This window comes from Harpegnathos saltator, unplaced genomic scaffold (assembly GCF_003227715.2).
Source record: "Harpegnathos saltator strain DR-91 unplaced genomic scaffold, Hsal_v8.6 scaffold844, whole genome shotgun sequence".
NCBI classification, from domain to species: Eukaryota; Metazoa; Arthropoda; class Insecta; order Hymenoptera; family Formicidae; genus Harpegnathos; species Harpegnathos saltator.
Window position 1 is genome coordinate 1367338 of NW_020230698.1, and position 20500 is coordinate 1387837.

Below are 20500 nucleotides of genomic sequence, written 5' to 3' on the forward strand. Positions count from 1 at the left end.
ATCGTAAGTGAATGCAATGAGCGAAACATGCGCGGCGTCCAAGAGCGACATAAATGCCGTTGAATGATCGCACACGAACTTTATCCGCATACAATTATACTTCTGACGCGGTTACGCGTATTTGTACGTAATTGCGTCGAAGCTATGTGATAATACGAAGAGCGACGTGGGTCATTACGTAAGCGCCAAAGGTCGCGATAGATAACGGGACGTAGAGAGGCTCTCTTTCCTTCTCTCTCTTCTTTCCTCTGTTTCTGTCTCGATTTTTGATGTTCGAACGAGCCACGCGCCAAGCAGCAGCGATCCACTTTCGCGAAGTATCACCAAGTGGCTGAAGCGCGGCTGCACAAGCGATTCACGCGAGACGCACAATGCCTCTAATTGCGACAGAAGAGGAGGAGGGCGGACGGCTACGAGCGACTCCGAAATTCACACAGCGCGTGGGCGTGCTCGTGGGTGAGTGAGTTTTGCGTTTAATTCCAGCGAATCCGCGCGATAATATCACGCGCGACTGTCGTATCTAAGAAATAGGGAGAGATCTTTCGATTCAACGGTAAGTAGGAGGCGCGGCCTGAATATGTAAATCGCGAGTGTGAAAGCGCGTAACTTTCGAAAAACTTTGGAATTGTAGTCCGCAAAGGGCCGAAGTTCCGTGCGTGTGCGAGCGCCGTATTAATCCTCGAGAGAGTCTCAAATTCGATCGGAACTCCGTATCGCGGTTCAAACTAGTTTTCTCGATAAACATCGCTCGACTCGACTAAGCGTGCGTATACGAGGCAACGTTATTAGCGCTACCAACGCAAACGCTGGCAAAACTGTTCGTGGAGCCGATGGAGACGATGACGTCTCTTCGAACGCATCCTATGCGGCTCAACTTAGCGGCGGGATTCGACGAGGGCAACGTGAAGAACGGTTCAAGAAAATATTCTCGAGGTGAAGAAGAATATCTTGGAAGATAAAGCGCGCACACATGTGCGTCACGCGATAAATCGAATAAGGCCGCTCATCCCCCCCCCCCCGTAAGACGCATTCTCGGGGTGCAAAAGGTGTCTCCGATACCTAGCCGTGCATACCGATTTGTGTTTCTAGCGACGCTTGCCGCCTTTTCGATCGGCACGTACCTGGCGTGGACGAACGTCACGCTCGTAACTCGCTTCAAGAAGGACGCATTTGTCGTCAAGCAGAAGGTTTTCTGGGTCACCTTGCTCGTTCCTCTCGCCGCTGTCCTGGGCATCATGCCGGTGAGAATGCTGGCGAACAGGTTTGGCCACAAGAGAACGATCTGGGCGATCACCGTACCCTTGTGCTTAAGTTGGTACATTATCGCATTCGCGAAGAGCAAGATATGGTAAGAGAGTGCCCTTCGATTTTTACCCCACCGGCGAGCGCGCCTACGTCGCCCTCGGAAATGTAATCAGTCAAATCTCTCTCTCTCTCTCTCTCTCTCTCTTCTAGCTCCGAAGAGACTATTATAGGTTGTACACTTTCGACCTTCGGTATCTTGTTTTCTCATTGTTTAGTTTTTTTCTCACATTCTCCCATCACCTGCACTTTCGTCTCACTCCCTTTCATTGTACTATTCCAATTTTTTTCCTCTTTGTTACTTTTGCAATTAACCGCCGCGTAACTTGATTTGTATTACCTGTAGAAATGATGTTCACGGAGATGTTTTCCTCTGGCGACAATACAAGCACACGTTCACGTATCTATCTATCCTTCTCTCACCACCGCACAAAATGAAAGCTCCGGAAATGTTACGTCATGTTAGCAGGATCAACAGCAGGGGAAATGTCGAAATTTGCACGATTTTCGCCGAGTGATGTGTCCTTGCCGAGTCACGCGACAGTAAAAAGCCGTTTGATGAAAGATCACGTGAAAAAGTTTCGCGAAAAGCCGTTTGGTGAAACATCATCCCCAATATCGTTCTAATGTGATTTGCATCGATGGAACTTTTCTCACAAAGTCCCGAGGTCCTTCGTTTGTCCTCCATGAGCATTTTACCCATCGATTACATCGGCCACGGCGTCTCCGAGCGGGAGCGACTTTCAGTGTGCAGTTTCATCGATTTTCTGCTTAAGTTACGTTCGCGTTTTCTCCATCGGCAGGATTTTCCTGGCACTGTTCGCGGCCGGAGCAGCATGCGGCGCAGCATCCGTCGTTGTTCCCATGTTCATTTCCGAGATCGCCGAGCGGAGCACCGGAGGCTTGTTTGGCGTCGCTTTTCAGTTGCAGATCACCGCCGGGATCCTCTTTACGTACGCCACCGGTAAAAAAGAAACGTTTCCGCGAAAGGAAAAATCAAACGAGCCCGTGCGAGCCGCTTCAAGTTTCCTCCAGGGCCGTCCGACTGGTCGACAATCGATTGATAAGGCAGGCGATTAATATTAAACGAGTGTCTCGTAATGCGGGATTAATCTTTCTTCGAGAGAGACAATTGCTCGCACACAATTAAAATTTATATGAATGAAATATTCGTGTTTTCGACGCAGACGCTCAACGATGTCGCGACGATGCTCGTGCGAGGAATCTTTATCCGATAGACGGTATTTAACAAGCGGTGGTAACAAACTCCGGTAAGGTGAAATTAATAATCTTTCGTCGGGAAACGAGATGACACACGTAACCGAAGTACGTCGGGAAAATTGCACGAATGAAATACTCTCGCGTTCTCGACGCGGCTGCACGATTGCCGCGATGATCCCTCCGGACGGAGGGAGAAGCTGTGACGCGCGAACGCCATCCGATATTGCATCCAAGAAAGGGTAAGACGTGTCAGAGGAAAGTGCCTTATGTAAAATACTTTCGACTTTTGCCGCGGTCCCGCGCGAGTGGTGTTGATAAAGTGGCAGTACGGCTCGTGAAAACGGCGGTCGTGCGAGTTCTGGAACACAAGTTCGCAACAACTCGCCTGAAATGATAAGCGGCGCGCAATTGTTGGCAGCTTTCACCTATAACCTGCCCTCCACCGCGATATTGTGCTCCGTGGCGCCCACTCTGCTTTTGATCTCCTTCCCCTTCGTACCGGAATCGCCGGCGTGGCTGGTGATGCGAGGTCGGAAGGACGAGGCGTACGACGCGCTCAGGCGCTTCAGAGGGTGGCCTCGTTATCGCATCGAGACAGAATTGACAAGGCTCGAGCTGTACGCCGCGAAGGTGCGAGTTGGCATTTCGGAGCTGAAGAACCACCGGCGGCCGACTTGCATCATGCTCGGTAAGTCGGCACGCCCGATGTTGTATTTTACTCGGTCATTAGAAATTCATTCGGTCGTATCAGCCGACCGATCGCTCGCGATCATTCCGTTGAAGCAATCGACGAGTCGTCGTGTTAACGTCGCGAGGTCCGCTTCGTCTCGACTCCTTTTCGTTTTAATTTCCGAGCAATTTCTATTCATGAGCAATTTCTGTGTCGCGGGCTCTACCACTTTTCTCTCTCTCTCTCTCTCTCTCTCTCTTTCTCGGCGGTGCAGGTGATTCGAATCGCATTGACGTCTCAAATCGCTACATTTTACAGGTCTGATAATTCTCCAGCAGTTCTCCGGCGTAACAGTCCTGCTCATTTATGCGAATGGTATCTTCAACATCTCGAAGGTCTCGTCGCCGAGTCCCCTCGAGTCGTCGGTGATCATCGGTGGCGTGCAAGTAATCGCCACCTGTTTCTCGAATATTATAATCAAATGGGTGGATAAAAAGTTACTGTTGTTCCTCAGCGCGTCAGTAATGGCCACCTGCATGTTCGTGCTGTCGGGATACTTCCACTTTCTTGAGGCAAGCTTTATTATTAAGATGTTTATCGGTTCCCAATCTCTCTCTCTCTCTCTCTCTTTCTCTGCTGCACGCATATTACACTAATAACAGTTTCAATAATCACAACTGATGATTCTCGATATTTAAATTTTGCTCGTGCATCGATTTGCGATTTGGCATTTCCACGTCATTTTCGAGTCTGTTCTCATTTCAGGACTCGCACGACCTCTCTCGCGTCTTCTGGGTCCCGGTGCTTTCGATCGCGGTGTTCCTCGCGGCCTTCAGCCTCGGCTTCGCTTCGATACCGTGGATGATAATCAGCGAACTCTTCGACAGCAGCGTGAGGAGCGCGGCGTGCTTCGCCGGCGCGATGTGCAGTTGGATGTCGGCCTTCTTGGCCATCAAATGCTTCCAGTGTATAGACGACCTCGTGGGAATCTCCTCGTCCTTCGCCATGTTCGGCATGGTTAACTTAATCGGCACCGTGTTTGTCTCTGCATTGGTGCCAGCGGCAAAGAGCAGGAGCGAGGAGGAGGTCCAGATCGAATTGTACCTAGCTCGTAATAGGATCCCGGGGGAATCGATGAGCGAAACATGACGGGGCAAGGTGTGCGCGATGGAAACGCTCGACTGCGGAAGTTACGGACGCGGTCGCTGCTGATGTCTCCAGCTAGTAGATCCAGTAGATATATATCTCTGACGCGAACTCTGTAACGCGTCTCTCCATAAACCCTCGCGTTTCCCACCAATTAACTCGGATTCAACACCAGAAGATCAGCATGGCCTCGAGGACTTTCGGCAACGAGGCATTTCACGAGGTGTCCTCTGATAAGCTGTAGCTGTAGGAAATTGTGACAGGTGACTCTAGAAAGCACCTTTGTCCAAGCTCCCGTGTGTACTATGTGGCGAAAGTGCTCTACACACGTCTACTTGCTGCTTTGAAGCCCGCTCAAAGTCTCAGTTTTAGCCGCGCAACGCGAATCAAGCCTCTCGCGAAGGGATTTTCGAAGCGCCATGATTTCGGCTGGGCCTGACGAATTCCACGTAGCGCGCGGAAGCTTAACTCATATTAAATCGGTGATACGCGATTCCGGGATAGCTGGGCGTAATGGGGCGGGACCGACCATTGATCGGGAATCCGTCAACCGGCGGTGGACCATTACCGGCGCATAATTGAATTCCCACCAACGCGCCGCGGTTCATAATGTTGGCGAGTGGGATCTTTTTACGGCGCGATTCAAGCGAGTTAAGTGCTACCGCGGCCGAGCACCTCTTCGCCGTGGAATAATGGACACCGGGACAATCGTAGTAAATCCTGATGTATTCCCACAGTCGAAGCGCATCATGAGCGCGTATATGAAAATAAAAACAAAGAGCTTGCGAAAGTTAAATTATAATTGACTACCTGCAGGCACTGTAACAAACGGAAGCCTCTGTCGGCTACGGTGATGCGATTGTACGTACTTCGAAAGGGGCGTTCCTCTCCGACGTTGACCTCTCGTTGACCTGGGCGTCACGCGGCTGGTGGATAACGAGGGCTCACGTGTCCGTTCGTACGTATTCACATATTTTATTCTCATACCGTTTCTTATACGATATTTATACGATATACATATCACATAATACACGAATCACGCATTGAAGTCGATCGGCCGTCTCGCCGCCCCCTCTCGCCGAGATGTAGAAACCTAGCTAAAGGACAACCATCTACGTAAGGGGATGACGGATCCGAATCCTTCCGCGCGAGCGTTGAATAATAATAATAATAATAACAATAATAATAACGATCGCGTCGCTGCTCGGCGCCCCGCGCGTATTGCTTTATTTTGTGCAATGTAATACGTGTGTTATATATATATATATATATATATATATACACGCGCGGTGTGTGTTATACAACGATGCGGACGCGATGTCCTTTTATACACATTCGCGAAATTACGTAGAAAAAACGCAGATATCAACGGATACCTCCGCGAGGTCGTAGCCGCTCGTTCCAGCTGTGTCCTGGAAAATCGCGCGAAAGCGGAAAGTAGGAAGCTGGAAGAGGCTAAGGAAAGAGAGAGAGAGAGAGAGAAAGAGAGAGAGAGAGAGGGAGAGAGAGAGAGAGAGAGAGAGGAGGGGAAAGGAACAGAGAATCCTAGAAGAAGGAAAAAGAGTAATATGGGCGGGATGAGGGGGAGGAGAAAAGGGGAGAGAAAACGTCGATTTATACGAGCGTGCGCGAGCGCGCAAACATCGGTTTATATAGAAGATAACGACATACTTGGCGTGTTATTGCGCACACATAGATACCGATATGTACACAGATCTGCTGTCGCTCGTTATACTCGCGTCTCTCGAGCGCATTTCTCTTCGATCGCCGAGAGTGGTGGCGACGACGTGGCGTGTCGGGCGTTGATGTGATGGATCATCATCGATGACTTCGGGGATTTCCCCCAAGGGCGGCGCGAAACGCCACGACACGACACGACCGGCAGAACGCGCGCGCCGGTGCTGCTGCCTGCGGTTAGCCCGGAGTGATCGGTCGATCGTTCATCTTGTCGAGATTGGAGTTGAAGGGACGCGGGGATTCAACGCGCACAACTCATTCGCGAGTCACCGATTGGGATAAATGGGACGATCAAGAGGTGGTCGCGTGGAAGGGAAGCGAGCGATCGGGGATGTTCTCGTGCGGAGGAAGGAACGCGAATAGTCGCGTTAGAGGAGGGAGAAGGCGAATGTTCACTTGGTTGCAAAATGGCTTAAGCACGATGCAGCAAGGTGCTCGTGCACACGTTAGGGCTCCCGAATACTTCGATATCTAATTACCCGAATGAGGTCACTTTCGATCTGGAAACTGAAAACTTTACTACTCGGATCCGACTGTAATAAGAGAGCCGGATCCAAACTCGAGTGTAGATCCATTCAAATTATAGATAAAAATAAACGAGAAAACCGAATTAATTATTATTCATACATAATTCATGTATAAATAAACGTAATCATCCGGATACGCATAAATAAGCATAAATAATCGTCTTCAGGCTGTGAGCCGTGAAATTGCATAAAATATTGGTTTATTAATTAATTATCAAATTGTCGGGAGGGATTGCCGCGAACGTGTCAGTTTGGCAGATTCCGCTACGAACTTGCACTCGGCTTCGGATTCGACGCTCCAGTTGTTCCCCGGAGAGAGATGAGCCGAATTTGACGAGCGGCTCGTTTACGTACTCGCAATCCGAACAATCAGCTACCGGAATAGCGTCCGATGTCAGACGGGCACTAACTGGAGCTCTAAAGCCCGACTATCAGACTACAGATTGGGATTGAGTATCGAATTGAAATTTAACCAATCAGAACCAAGAATTCATAGTCTGATACGGGCTTCACGTGCATCGCTCGAATGATGCGACGCCGAGGCGATGCCGAGCGAGCGAGCGAGCGATTACTCCGCGCCGGTCCACGCCGTGCACGCCGTAACAGCAACGTGCAGCGACGACGGCTCGCTGCAATTTCACCGGACGGCGGCCATGACAGCGGTGGTCACTCGTAAAGGACGAGAAAGACCGCTCTTCTCCGCAAGCTCTGTCAACGTGCGAGTCGAAGCGAAGCGCCGCGTGCAAGAAGATTCCTCCCGCGAGGAACAAGTGCCACGAGAGACCCGCGTCTCCCGTCTTCCTCGTCGCGCTCTCTCATTTCCTCCCTCGATTTCCTTCCTCACGAGGAGAAGCCTATCGCGTCCCAAGCTGCACCCGCCGAGATCCGATTCCGCGCGAGGGGCAAAGTCTGCACACTCCAGCGTTCTCTGGCGGAAGTGGGTGTTTCCTCAGCGGGGTGACCTACCATCACGTGGAGCTTACCGCCCGGAGCCGATGCGAGGATGAGCCGAGCGAGGAGTCGCGAGCGGCGAGTAACTCGCTCTCACTTTCTTCAAATAACGGATAACGGGCTAACAGGGCAGCTGAGAGTAAGTCGTTCGCCACCAGAAATCTTTACATAGACTGTGTGCCTTCTTATAATCCGAAGGCAAGATACAAGGACAGCTATGTTCACCTTCGATTGTCCACACAGGCATTCTATCTTCGCCCAACTCGCTCGAAGAAGAACCAAGCTAGACACAAGATCGGACGTCTGAGGCACTGGCTGTCCTCATCAGAGACTTCATCGGTCTTCACAGCCTCTGGTGGAGGCCTCAGTCTACGCGTAGAGGTCCACGCTCGCCAGCTGGACCTCTCTCGTCCACCTGGACCTCTCGCGCGTTACGTTAGAGGGGATGTTCGCTGGCGCGTTTCCCGGAGCAGCGGGTGGTGTAACGTTGGCACCTCGGGGCTGACCCGCGCGTCGCCACGACGCGAGGACTCGACGACGTGCACTCGGCGTCCGGTGTTGCCGTCAGAAGGAGAATATCCTCGCCTCGGAGGAGCTAGGGTTGAAGGCGACGCACGGGGCGCCCGCCCGCACGCGCCGCTACGATCATCTGGACTCGCTCTGCGAGTGCGTCGGGTCTGACGCCGGATCCAAGTCCGAGTCGTCGATGGAAATCCCTTGCTGGGGCGCGCGGATCGAGCAGCTCGGGCTGCGCTCGTTCCTGCGGAGAAGCACACGGGAAACCGTGATCGTGAGAGAGCGAGAGAGATCAGGAGAGAGAGAGAGAGATAGAGAGAGAGAGAGAGAGAGAGAGAGAGAGAGAGAGAGGGCGAGGGCGAGGGAGAGAGAGCGTGCGTTTGCGCGACGCCGCGGCTGCGATTGTCCCGCGATTCAGTGCCGAGGTGGCTCTGATGCGATTTTGCTCGGCTAATTAGATTCTCTTCATCAGTTGCACCACGTTTCCCACCTCGCCGCTGAAGCGAGCAAGCTCTCTTACTCTTCCTCCCCTTCCTTTCCTCTCTCTCTCTCTCTCTCTCTCTCTCTCTCTTTGTTTCTCTCTTCTACTCGCGCGTTTTCACCTCTCTGCAGTGTGTTATTCTAATCTTTTCTACATTCAAACTTTGTTCACACCAATCTCGTAATTCCCTTGGTTAATTGAAGGCGCAGGATTATGCGGAGGATTTAGAAAATTTGCGGGAGGCACGCTCCGGGAAGCAAACGTAGAGCTCGAGTTTAAAATCGCCCCGGTCGGAGGCCGAGTCGCGAGACTCTGAGCTGCAGGATCGACATGGAAGCGCTTCGGTAATCGTAATGAGAGATGGTGAAGAGAAAGAACAACTGACCTCACTGCCAATTGGCTGCCGTCGCTGCCGCGTCGCAGGGTATTGGCGCGCCGCTTGCAGAAGCACTTGCAGATGATTCTCTTGAAGGCGAAGCGGAAGTCCTTGCTGAAGAGAGCGTAGATGCAGGGATTGATCGCGGAATTGCAATATCCTAGCCAAAATAGAACGCTGAAGACGGTTGGATGGATGCAGTTCGGGCAGAACGCGCGCACCACGTACATGGTGAAGAACGGGAGCCAGCACATGATGAAGCCGCCGACGATGATGCCCAACGTCTTCGCCGCCTTCGTCTCCATGCGAAACCTCTTCACCTGCGCATACGACTCGCCGTTATGCGCGCTCTGTTTCTCGTTCGAACGCCAATGGAAACATCGATTGATTTCCACGCGAGCGATTCCATCGGAGTTCTATTCCCGTTATTATTTCTGCGATCTAAATCAATTTCCACCGGAGTGCCCGCGACTGTAGTGTTCTCATCGTCTTTCGACTGAGATATTAATGGGAAGCAATCTCTGTCGGCCGAAACCTTTCATTTCGCCAAGTCATGAAAAAACTCTCATGAATAAAGAAATAAAATAAATAAAATTTATTCTCACGAAGAGTCTCGCATCGTTTCGACAACAGGTTACTCTGACTTGAGGATTGCGGACACTCGACAAGTTCATTCGCGTCACGTTACTTTAACCCGTTGCTCTCCAAGGCACCGTTCAAAACTTTTTAAAAGCGACGAGGCGCTTGACTTTTGGGTTTTAAATTTAAATCCTACCTAACGAGACCGCTAATATTAAAATCGATAGATTAAACACTGACTTTCTTGGAAAACTTTTTTCAATTGATTACCCAGAAGTCGATTTCAACGAAAGAAAGTCTTCAGGTTGTCTCGTTTGTTTGTATGTTTCCTCATAACTCGAGAATCGTTAGAGACATGTGACGAAACTTCTCGCAGCTTGCTCAGCACGTTTTTCCGTTCTGCGTTTCCCGAATTTTTTCTATAAAATCCTGAATAGAGCCGCTCGGTTAAAAAGTTATCGCTCCGACTATCATGAATTTTTCGTCATCATTGCGCCCCAAATGTCATTCGCTAGCCAGTTCCAAGACTCATAAGTCTTTTACACGGCCTCCGATGTTGCTCATTCGTTTTTATACGCTCGAGAAATAGGTCCTACAGTCAGGTAAGGTATCAAAGTGCCACTGACTGGCCGATATGAAACGCACTTGGGCCTTTATGTTCCTCTTCCCCATCTTCATCATCCTCGGCTTCTCCTCGCAGCTCGGCGTCATCTCACGCAGCGACAGCTCGTCGCTGGTCACCTGACTCTCGCAGCTGCTCCGTCTGCTCGGTCTCTTGCTGCTGCCGACCCTATTGATATCGCCGACCTGGAAGAGGATTTAACAAGCCGGCCTTTACGAGCCCGCCACACACACACACACACACACTACGCGCGCTCAAGTCTATAAAATACGTATTCATTTTCGCACGGGATTTACGGGACGCCGTAAAACAAATGTTCTCACGTGACGAACGTGAGCGGTGATGCGAGGACCGCTATCGTTGGAAAAGGGCTGATTTTGATCAGCGCTCGCGTCGGTCGAAAATCTCGGGGCTTTCGAGTTTCCTCGCGAGTGAAATCGACATGCAAAACTTACGATCAGACGGACGAATTGAGAATTTCCCGGGATCAAAAGCATTCTTTCGTAAATATACAGTGGCGTGCAAAACTTTTGAGCCACACAATTATTATTATGTATTCATTTCATAATGAGCGCTAAAAACTTTACACATATATATAAACAAAATGTATTTATTTGTCCTACAATTATATAAACTTTACAAACTCTTAATAATTCTAAATACTTTATTTTTACACAATATCTTATTACGAACAGTGCAAAAGTACTGCGCCAAAAAGTTTTCTTATGCATAAGAAAAATATATTATTGAAAAATAATAAAATGACAACAGAAAATATTGTCAACGTTTTTTTAAACTTAATACTTTGTTGCCATGCCTTTAGAAGCAATCACTGCAGCACAACGGCGAGGCATTGATGCTATTAAATTAGAAATGCGATCTTGAGGTAAATTTTGCCATTGAGTTTGCAAATCTTGCCACAATTCAGCTTTATCGGAGTGTTTCTTATTTCCTGTATGTAGTTTGAGTTCTTGCCACAAATGCTCAATAGGATTCAAGTCCGACGATTGCGAGGACCAGTCAAGAACTCGCATTTTTCTCGCGATAAAAACTTCTTTTGTGAGTTTTGATGAATGTTTGGGATCGTTATCTTGTTGGAAAATCCAACCACGTGGCATGTTTCGAGTTGCATATGGTAGCATATGCTGTGTCAATATATCTCGATATATTATAGCGTCCACAGTACGCGTGATCTCAACCAGTGCACCAACTCCATTATAAGAAAATGATCCCCAAACCATCACGTTACCTCCACCATGTTTTACGGTAGGAATTTGGTATCTTGAGTTATATCTTGTGTCTGTTGGACGTCGTATATACTTTCTACTGTCACTTCCGAATAACTGAAATTTTGACTCGTCAGAGAAAAGTACTTTTCGCCAATCAACCTCAGTCCAATGTTCAAATTTCCTTGCAAAATCTAATCGAGCTTTCTTATTTTTTGCACTAATTAATGGTGTTTTTACATCAGCACGTCCTAAGAGTCCTACTTCCTTTAGACGTCGAGATATTGTACTTCGACTAATATCAGCAAGATTTTCTTCTCGTAGTTTCCGAGAAATATCCATGGCAGTTTTCCTAACATCTGCTATCGACTTTCTTTTAATCATTTTATCGACGTGCATTGTAGTTTTGCCTGGAGGTCTACCGTTTCGTGGTTTATCAGCTAGAGAGTTCGTCAACTTATATTTAGCAGTAATCCTATTTACAATACTTTTATCAATTAATAAGCAATTAGCAATTTCGCGAGAAACCTTTCCTTGTTGAGAAAGATTAATCACGGCTTCGCGTAACTGAAGGCTTGTATGTTTCGAAATTGCGGTAAACAATAGACTGAAACTCAGTTAAAGCAAATATTTACGAAGGAGTTTCATAAGAAACGTAAACAAACCGGGCTCATAAAGTCATAACAAGAATATGGCTCAATACTTTTGAACACATGTAAACATTATATAACTAAATAATTAGAAACTATGTAATTTCAAAATTTTGTAACTGTACTATTATTTGTAAGAATGTTATGTCAACTATTTTATATAATTAATTTTTAAAGCAAATCAATATATTGTCATGTATCTTAAAAAGACACTATGGCTCGAAACCTTTGCACGCCACTGTATATATATATATATATATATATATAGTATATGTAATATATATACAGGGTAATATATATATGTAATATATATACAGGGTAATATATATATGTAATATATATACAGGATGCTAAATTTCAAACGTAACAGGTGAAAAATCTTGAAAACTATGAAAGATATTGAAAAAAGCTAAAACACGTGTTCCATGATTTCGAAGGGGAAAGAGAATGGCATTATTAGTTTTTTATTTGGAGGGCATTTTCAAGACCAGTTGAAGGTCAACTTAATTTTTTAAAATAGAAAGCTCAATTTTATATTATCTTCTTTTTCTACCAATTAATTTTAACAACTTTTGTCTGAAACATTTTTTTTTGCCTAATATTTTTTGAAATATTTCAGGAGAACTTGGTAACTTTTTCAATATTTAACTTACGATATCTCGCTAACTATTCGTTAAAAGATAAAATAATATTAGACTTTTTTACTTTATTTACTATCAAGAATATGTATATTACTATAATAGTGCCCTAACTTTTCTTAATTTAATAATTTTGAAATTTCCACAGATCGGTAAGTTAACAAAAGTTAGGGCACTATTATAGTAATATACATATTCTTGATAGTAAATAAAGTAAAAAAGTCTAATACTATTTTTTCTTTCAATAAACAGTTAGCGAGATAAATGTTGAAAAAGTTACCAAGTTTTCTTTAAATATTTCAAAAAATATTAAACAAATAAAAAAATGTTTCAGACAAAAATTGTTAAAATTAATTGATAAAAAAAGAAGATATAATAAAAAATTGGGCTTTCTGTTTAAAAAAATTAAGTTGGCCTTCAACTGATCTTGAAAATGCCCTCCAAATAATAAACTGACAATGCCACTCTCTTTCCCCTTCGAAATCATAGAACACGTGTTTTAGCTTTTTTAATATCCTTCATAGTTTTCGAGATTTTTTACCTGTTACTTTTGAAATTTAGCACCCTGTATAATATATATATATATATATATATATATATATATATATATATATATAGGGTGTCCGGGATCTTTTGGAAACGAAAAATTATGAAAGTTAATCAGGTCAACTGAAGAAGAAAAGTTAAGTACTATTTTACAAAAATTGCACTAGTTATTAAATTGTCAATAATTGAAAATGATTACATCTAGAAGCTCTTTTAATTGATAACTTGAACATTTGTGTACTTATTTGCAAACTGGTAAAGGACTTTTTTCTTCAGAATCATCTAATCTACAATTATATGACGGTTATTGTTTCTAGCGATAGATATGAATATATTGAACTTTGAACTCTGAATCTTGAACCTGCCGCTGACTTTCAATCATTAATAACTTAATAACTATTGCGATTTTTGCAAAATAGTACTTGAATTTTCTTTTCAGTTTGATCTGATTAATCTTTACAATTTTTCGTTTTCGAAAGATCCTGGACATTTTGTGTGCATACATATATATTATATATATAACTATGAAAAGAAATATACACGCTTATATCAAAACTCGATTGAAATCACTGAGAGCAATTGACTGATTAGAAACCCTCCACGGAAATCTTTCCTTTCTCACAATCGAGTTTTCGTCCCCAGGCAACAAACATTCAATTACATCAGAGAAGTTGCTTTTCCCGTGTACTATTTGCTTACTATAAACAAACATATTCATAAATCACAGAACAGATGTTATAAGACTCACGCACGAGGAGGGAGGGAAGAGAGAGGAGAGAAAGGCATCCAGATAGCGATTCATGAACGAAACGCGATATCCTCCGTTGAGACTGAAATAGTTCCGACGGGAATGCATAGTATATGCCTTCCCGTCGCGTATATTCGCGCGATCCCAACGATCATAGGGAGCATAAAAAGTCAATGGTGAAATAGACGCGCGTGTCTATACCCTGCTTCGTTACGTTGGCCTGTAAATCCACGCGCTCGACCTCCCATGCGGCGGAATAATCACGATCGACGATTTAAACGGCAAATAAAAGCTCGGAAGCTGCCGTAAAAAAAGGGGGGAAAAAACAACAGCGGAAAGGGGAGAAATGGCGCATTTATACGCTCCGGTAGCGTCCGATCAAACGAGTGCCTCGGCTTTGCCGAACAAAAACAATCTGATAACCCTTGATTCGCTCCGTTTTGCAAAACAGTCCGTCGGTCGTCGGATCGTTCGATAAACAATGCGCACGTCGCACTCCAAAAGCCCCCGATCGCGAAGTGTCGTCGACGCTGTGCGGAAATTCGTCACCCTCGGCGATGGCACTTTGAAACGAGGGAAAAAAAAGGAAGGATCAGAAATACACTCCCCTCGCGCTCGAGAGTATGTAATTTCAATACTGAAGCTACTTAGAATATATTTTCAATTTCTCGCGCGATTTCCGCGCGCTCGGGAATTTCTGAGCACCGCGGATGAATGACAAGAGTCTGCACGGCGAGACACGCGTTTACAATTCTTTCATTTCACGTTCAAATAGTCTCCGTTATTTTTCCAGTCGCAAGTAAGAGGGGGAGAGAGAGAGAGAGAGAGAGAGAGAGAGAGAGAGAGAGAGAGAGAGAGAGAGAGAGAGAAGAAGGCAGCGGGAGAGGTAGAGAGAAAGGCAGAGAAGAGAGAGGAGATACTCCAGCTTCAAAGGATTAATTATCTCTCGGGAAGAGGGTGAAGCTCTCTTGCGAGACCTCTTCCAAGATCTAACAGCTCACCTTAAGATGCGTGTTGCGCGAGACCGGACAAAGCTGCGTCTGCGTCTGGCCGTTGCTGTAATGCACCGAGATTTGCGAGCACTTCGACGGCGTTCTCTCGAGGGTGTTGCACTTGGTGTTGAGCGTCTCGGAGCTGGGGTAGGAAACCGAAATCTTGATCTTCTCCCGTTTGACGGAGCAGCGGCTGCTCGAGTCCGGGCTTCTCGAGCTGCTACCGTTATTGCTTCCGTTTTGGAGGCTACCGCGGCCGCGGTGTATTCTTAAGGTCAGTCTTTGTTCGTCGAACCTGCACCTAAGAATAGGAACGAGTCGCGCTCTTACGTGGCCGCTCCATTATATTCGTCTCGCGCGAGAGCATAACAAAGCTCTCGCGGCATGAAGAGAGACTCGTCTTCGCGCGAAAGGAAAGTTCAATCGCGGGTTCACAAACAGAACGGCCGACCGTTTCACGCGCGCGGCGTTAGCCACGAGGTAGCGATAACGCGCGACGATAACTCGGTTTCGTCTCGTGAAATTGTATGGAATTCTCGCCGATGGCGCGGCGGTGGGACTTGCATGAGACTCATGTTCTTGGCGCGGAGAAGAAAGGAAAGGTCTTCTTCGATCGTGGGGTTCATTATATGCAGGCACAGAGAGAAATTCTCCAGAATTCAAAAAATTCAAAAAATTCCCGCTCAATTCCTGAGTCGAGAGTTCTGCAAATCGAAATTCTCCGCAACGCGACGGCGAGACGGAAGTTTCGGGAGCAAAGGAGAGAAGGAAGAACAAGGACGGAAAATCGCCGACGGTTCGGTCGAGGGTTTACCTGGTGCCGAGCATTTTCGAGGCCTTTGTTGTCCGAAAGCCCTGATTAATCGCCTTCGTGGTGGATACCGCGGCGTTGTAGATCCGCCAATAAAAAAACATCATCACCAGCATTGGTATGTAGAAGGAGCCCAGGGCGCTGCGACAGAGAAAAGGACGCGATGTTTGATGTGGTCTTGCGTCGTCGCGTCGTCGCGGTTTCCCGTGTTTCACGACAGCGATCTCGCTCGCCCCGTATCGAGCAGAGAGAGAACTTTCTGCTCGCTGTCTCTCTCTCTCTCTCTCTCGAGATTTTACCCAGCTCACCGAATTCGCCGACCGGGTTTAATAAACGAGGCCGAGCGGCGGCGACGGCGAGCGAGCGAGCGGACGGGCACTCGAAACGCATCCGGACATGCTCGAGTGCGTTAACGATTTATTAACTTATTGACCGCCAACGAACTGTATGCGTGCATGCGTGCATATGCACCGTCTTGATTGACGCACGCGCGTAATACGATAACGACGTGGAAATAGAAACAGTTATTACTGGCGCGGCCCGATCGCCGCGGAATTTCGAGACGCGCTTATCGACGCGCGACGATACGCGGCGATCCTCCGAGTCGACAGGTTCCGAATTCTCTCCACGCCCTGTCACTCGTCGTGACAATTTATTAATCGACGGTATGGAGGATCTCGACGATGTACGAAGCGCGGAGGATGAAATCCCGAAACTCCGGAAACGCCGGGCTCGCCGCGAGAGACGCGAAACCCGCTCGATGAGATAGCGCGACAATTCGTTAACGAGGAGAAGAGAGCGCGGAGAGGACGAGAGAGGAGGAGAATTTTCCGCGTCTCTCCACGTCGCTCTCACTCGCTCGCTCGGTCGTTCCTGTCGAAAGAGTATGGTGGCAACCGAGAGGCCACTTTGCCCCGACGTGAAAGCGCGAGAGAGGCAGCTTGGAAGAGTGCACTTTTCCCGTCTCCACGATAATCCGACGCGTGACTCGTTAGATAAGACGCTGAGAAGTCCTCAAAGAGCTTACCTGTAGACGACGTAGCCGGCGTCGTTGGTCAACTCACAGATCCACGGGCATGGCTTGACCGGCACGAGTATAGTGGTGGTGTTGGACGGGCCATACAGCGGGAACGTCACGTTGTACGCGGGATGCGACTGCGAAAACGGACAGATAGACACAGACAGACATGACAGTGCGGGACATTGAAAGAGGGAGGCAGGGAGGGAGAGAGAGAGAGAGAGAGAGAGAAAGGGAGAGTGTGTGTGAAGGCGATGAAATCGCGCGAAAAGAGGAAAAAGAAACGACCCGGAGAGATATTGAACCGGGGATGCGGCGGGCGGTAGCGACGGAAGGAGGAGGCGAATGAGGAAAAATCAACGCCGCAACGGCGGCGGATTAAGCCGCGGTTACGTACCCGTTTGTCTTTCCAGCCCACCAGAGGCGGGAAGCAGATGACGAAGCTCAAGACCCAAACGGCCGCCACCAGCAGCCTGGCCCTCTTCGTCGACATAAGCTGGATTTACGGAAACAGAGAGAGAGAGAGAGAGGCGATTAATGAGCGGTTTCCGTGGAAGGTCACGTGGACATACGATAATAAAAGAAACATATTATCAGCTTATCAGCGTTGCGACTCGCTGCAGCGAGTCGGCTCGGCTGGGCTCGATGCAGGTGCAGGACGATGTTGTGTGTTACCGCGATTTTCACTTCATTGTCCGACGCGCAGGTTGCCGCTTCGCCGCAGGACAAAGCCGCATCTGCCGTTCTCTCGTACAATTCATCACGATTTCAGCAAATTGAGCACGTTGGTAATTTTTGGGTTCAAATTTGACTATTTTAATACGCTGAGCGAGAAAAGCGAGCCGCGCAGATCATTTCTGAGATTAAGCGTCGGAGAGTAAACGAGGAAAATGGAACGTCCATAAAATTGCGATTGCGAACGTCGCTCTCGCAATGTCGCTTCGGCTTCGTGTCTCTCCGCTCGCGAGTACGCTCGCATTACGCGGAACGATCTGCCGACAGGTAGTTTCGTCGCGCACGAATGCGCCGAGCCCGACAGCCGAAACGATCGATCGTGCAACGCAAGCCGAGCTCGCCGGGATAATCGTTCTCGCGAGTAGGTACTCAATGGTACTTGCCTGAGGATAACTGACCGGCCTGGTCACAGCCAAGTATCTATCTAAGCTGATGGCGCATAAATTCAATATCGACGCGGTACACATCCAAACGTCGACCGCCAGCCACACGGAGCACCAGAAATCTCCGAATATCCAAACCTTTTGAGAGGGGAGAAAGAGCGTGAGAGAGAGAGAGAGAGAGAGAGAGAGAGAGAGAGGGAGAGAGAGAGAGAGAGAATGCGAGAAACGTTTAAGAGAAATATGTACTAAATGTCAATGGCAGACTCTTTTTGTGGTTTATCGTATTAACTTTAAAACACACGAACACACATACACACACATACACACATGTACGAAATCGTATTCCTAATTCAGCCTTGAGTCCTGATTGAATTCCAGCGCGATTTTCATTTGTGCAATTCACTTGTCGGAATTAACCCTGACAGCAATAACAATCGCTTCCCGGATATGTTCTAGTGTAGTTTATTTCCCCACTCAAAATTATTCGTGAGAGCCACGTGTTAGAAGCAAAAGAAAAACGAGAACGACAATTACGGTTTACAATAAGTGAATGAATAAACTTTGAATAAATCTTTCGGTGACACAAATATATACGTCCTATAAAAAGATATGATATCGCTCGAGCGCAGAGTCGTGTGTAAGAAGAAGCGCTCGGAACTACCGCTCATAACAATGCATGAGAAGCGCGCGAGAGGCGAAGGACAAAAAAGAGAATAACGATTACAGATTGCGACAGAGGCGAGAGATTTAATAAATGTTAAATCGATTTTTCTTCGTGATACTCGCGTCCGATAGACGAGCGAGGTTGTTCACGCGCGTACAAAACGAGCGTGTTACCGTTGTCAGGGTTAACGCTAAAGTGCGAGACGATGTTCGATCGAGTTCTCCCGTTAAGGAGAAGTATAAAATCCAGGCTCCACCGAGACGAGAGCCTAAATGGCTATCGCGGCTCAGGCTCTCAGGATCAAAAAGTCGTGGCGATCAAGCGATTACGCGTATCGTCGCTTCACCGGGCTCGCGCTTGTCTTGCTATTCGCGCGCGCGCGCGCGCGAAGCGCAAAGCGAACGGACAAGACGACAGGTCGAGCACGTGTCAATCGGATCGAATCCCCCATTCAGGTCGATGGTGATTCACAATGCAATCACGTACAATGAAATCCCGAGCTGCACGCACAATGCTCTCGCATAATGACGGCCGATACAACGCGCTGCTCGCTTCTCCGCGCTGCGGCAACCACCTGTTCAAAATTAGCCTCGGCTGCGCGGCTCCAGCGCGCGCGCGCGCGCGCACGCACTGGAATCCAGCAATTAACTGCCATTATTTGCCGCAACGACGACGAGCGGTCTAACGACGCGTCGATCACCGTCCGTCCGTCCGTCGATTCTTCATCCCTCCGCCGAAGTCTCCTCGTCGCGACTCGTCGGAACTAAGGGCTTCCGGAAAGTTTCTCCTCGGAGGACGCTCGCCCTCTAGACGCGAGAATCGAACAGTCTCGCGCGCTCAATAAGGACGGCAGAATCTCGTCTGGCTTTTGTGAGAGGAAAATGTCAATCTTTGCGCGGCCGCAGATCGCGCGTTATTGCTTCACCCCCCCGCCCCTCCCTCTGTCTGTCCCGTAGAATATCCTGCGCCCGCTTACAGAGCTCGCTCGGTCCTTGCCGGGCGCGCGCGAGAGAACACCGTACTCGAGAGATCCCTCCGTGCGTCGGAAGGACGAGGCATGCAGGAGGCAAGAGCTCTTTTTCCTCGCGGAAGAAGTGTATCGCGATAAGTGCGCCGAGATGAACGAAGGGAGGAAGAACTAACTTGCGCTATATCGTGTAAACTCCAGGCTAAATGGAGCACCTCGTTTCGAGTCGGGCTAAGAGAAGCTCGCCGCTTTCACCGTGCCATCCGCCACCCACCGACCCGGGTTTCCGCCTGTTCGGCGAACGCACATACACACACTCACGTATACACGCTGGGTAACACCGACACGTGGGATTCCGAGCTCCATGCTGGAAGGACCGAAGGGAAAAGCCAACAAACTGTTGCGTCCTCCGTGAATCCCACTTAAACCGACACGGCTCGTTGCGACTTCGGGCTAAAGTGTCGTTTCGCCGGCTCGTCCCACGACTTCTTCTTAATCGTATCGACGTCGTGGGGGGAGGAATATAATGCAACGAGTTCCTCGAAAAGAGGCTAGCGGAGAGCTGTCGCAGCGGGACGACCGCATGCCGTGCCATGCGGCGTCTTGCACGATGGAGATATTTGCCGACGATCGACGACGCGATATTTCCTCCTGCGAAGGGAGATATCGCCGATCGGAAATAATACATCCCGTCGGATTTGCTCCGGACGAGGGAGAATACGTTGCAGGATTCTCCCACTCGTCGGAGAATCGGCGGACCAGGCATTTTTCAGGGCGAATCGGCGTCTCGCCTTGCGCGGCACGCACGTGCTACAGAGGTCCTGCCGGCTGGACGAAAGGTGCGTCGTGACGGGGATTTATAGGATCGGAGGATACCGCTAGATAGGGATCATCGTTATGACGATTTCAGCGGGATTTCCCGCAATCGGGACGCCGCACTCGGGAGACCGCGGAATGAGATTCGCGGCTGCCGGGAATTACTGCCGGCGAATCG

At 48.3% G+C, this 20500-nt stretch overlaps 2 protein-coding genes across 6 annotated transcripts in view; one reads left to right on the forward strand and one right to left on the reverse strand.

Moving 5' to 3' along the window:
* The first annotated feature begins 279 nt into the window (after positions 1 to 279).
* LOC105188008 (facilitated trehalose transporter Tret1-2 homolog) lies at positions 280 to 5494 on the forward strand. The gene is made up of 6 exons (XM_011149203.2): positions 280 to 456; positions 1090 to 1348; positions 2106 to 2266; positions 2942 to 3211; positions 3512 to 3765; positions 3959 to 5494. Exons 1-6 carry the CDS (start codon positions 372 to 374, stop codon positions 4340 to 4342), a joined length of 1413 nt encoding a protein of 470 aa, XP_011147505.1. The 5' UTR covers positions 280 to 371; the 3' UTR covers positions 4343 to 5494.
* Positions 5495 to 6601: 1107 nt separating this feature from the next.
* The window catches only part of Oamb (Octopamine receptor in mushroom bodies), a 156455-nt gene continuing 142556 nt past the window's right edge, over positions 6602 to 20500 (reverse strand). For all 5 annotated transcript variants that reach the window (XM_025307294.1, XM_025307293.1, XM_025307296.1 and 2 more), the window contains 8 exons: positions 17876 to 18013; positions 17155 to 17253; positions 16767 to 16894; positions 15743 to 15880; positions 14938 to 15229; positions 10152 to 10313; positions 8937 to 9247; positions 6602 to 8314 (listed from right to left, as the gene is read on the reverse strand). In XM_025307294.1, coding sequence (XP_025163079.1) covers positions 8200 to 8314; positions 8937 to 9247; positions 10152 to 10313; positions 14938 to 15229; positions 15743 to 15880; positions 16767 to 16894; positions 17155 to 17253; positions 17876 to 18013 — 1383 coding nt within the window. In that variant the 3' untranslated portion in view covers positions 6602 to 8199. The remainder of the gene's footprint in view (positions 8315 to 8936; positions 9248 to 10151; positions 10314 to 14937; positions 15230 to 15742; positions 15881 to 16766; positions 16895 to 17154; positions 17254 to 17875; positions 18014 to 20500) is intronic.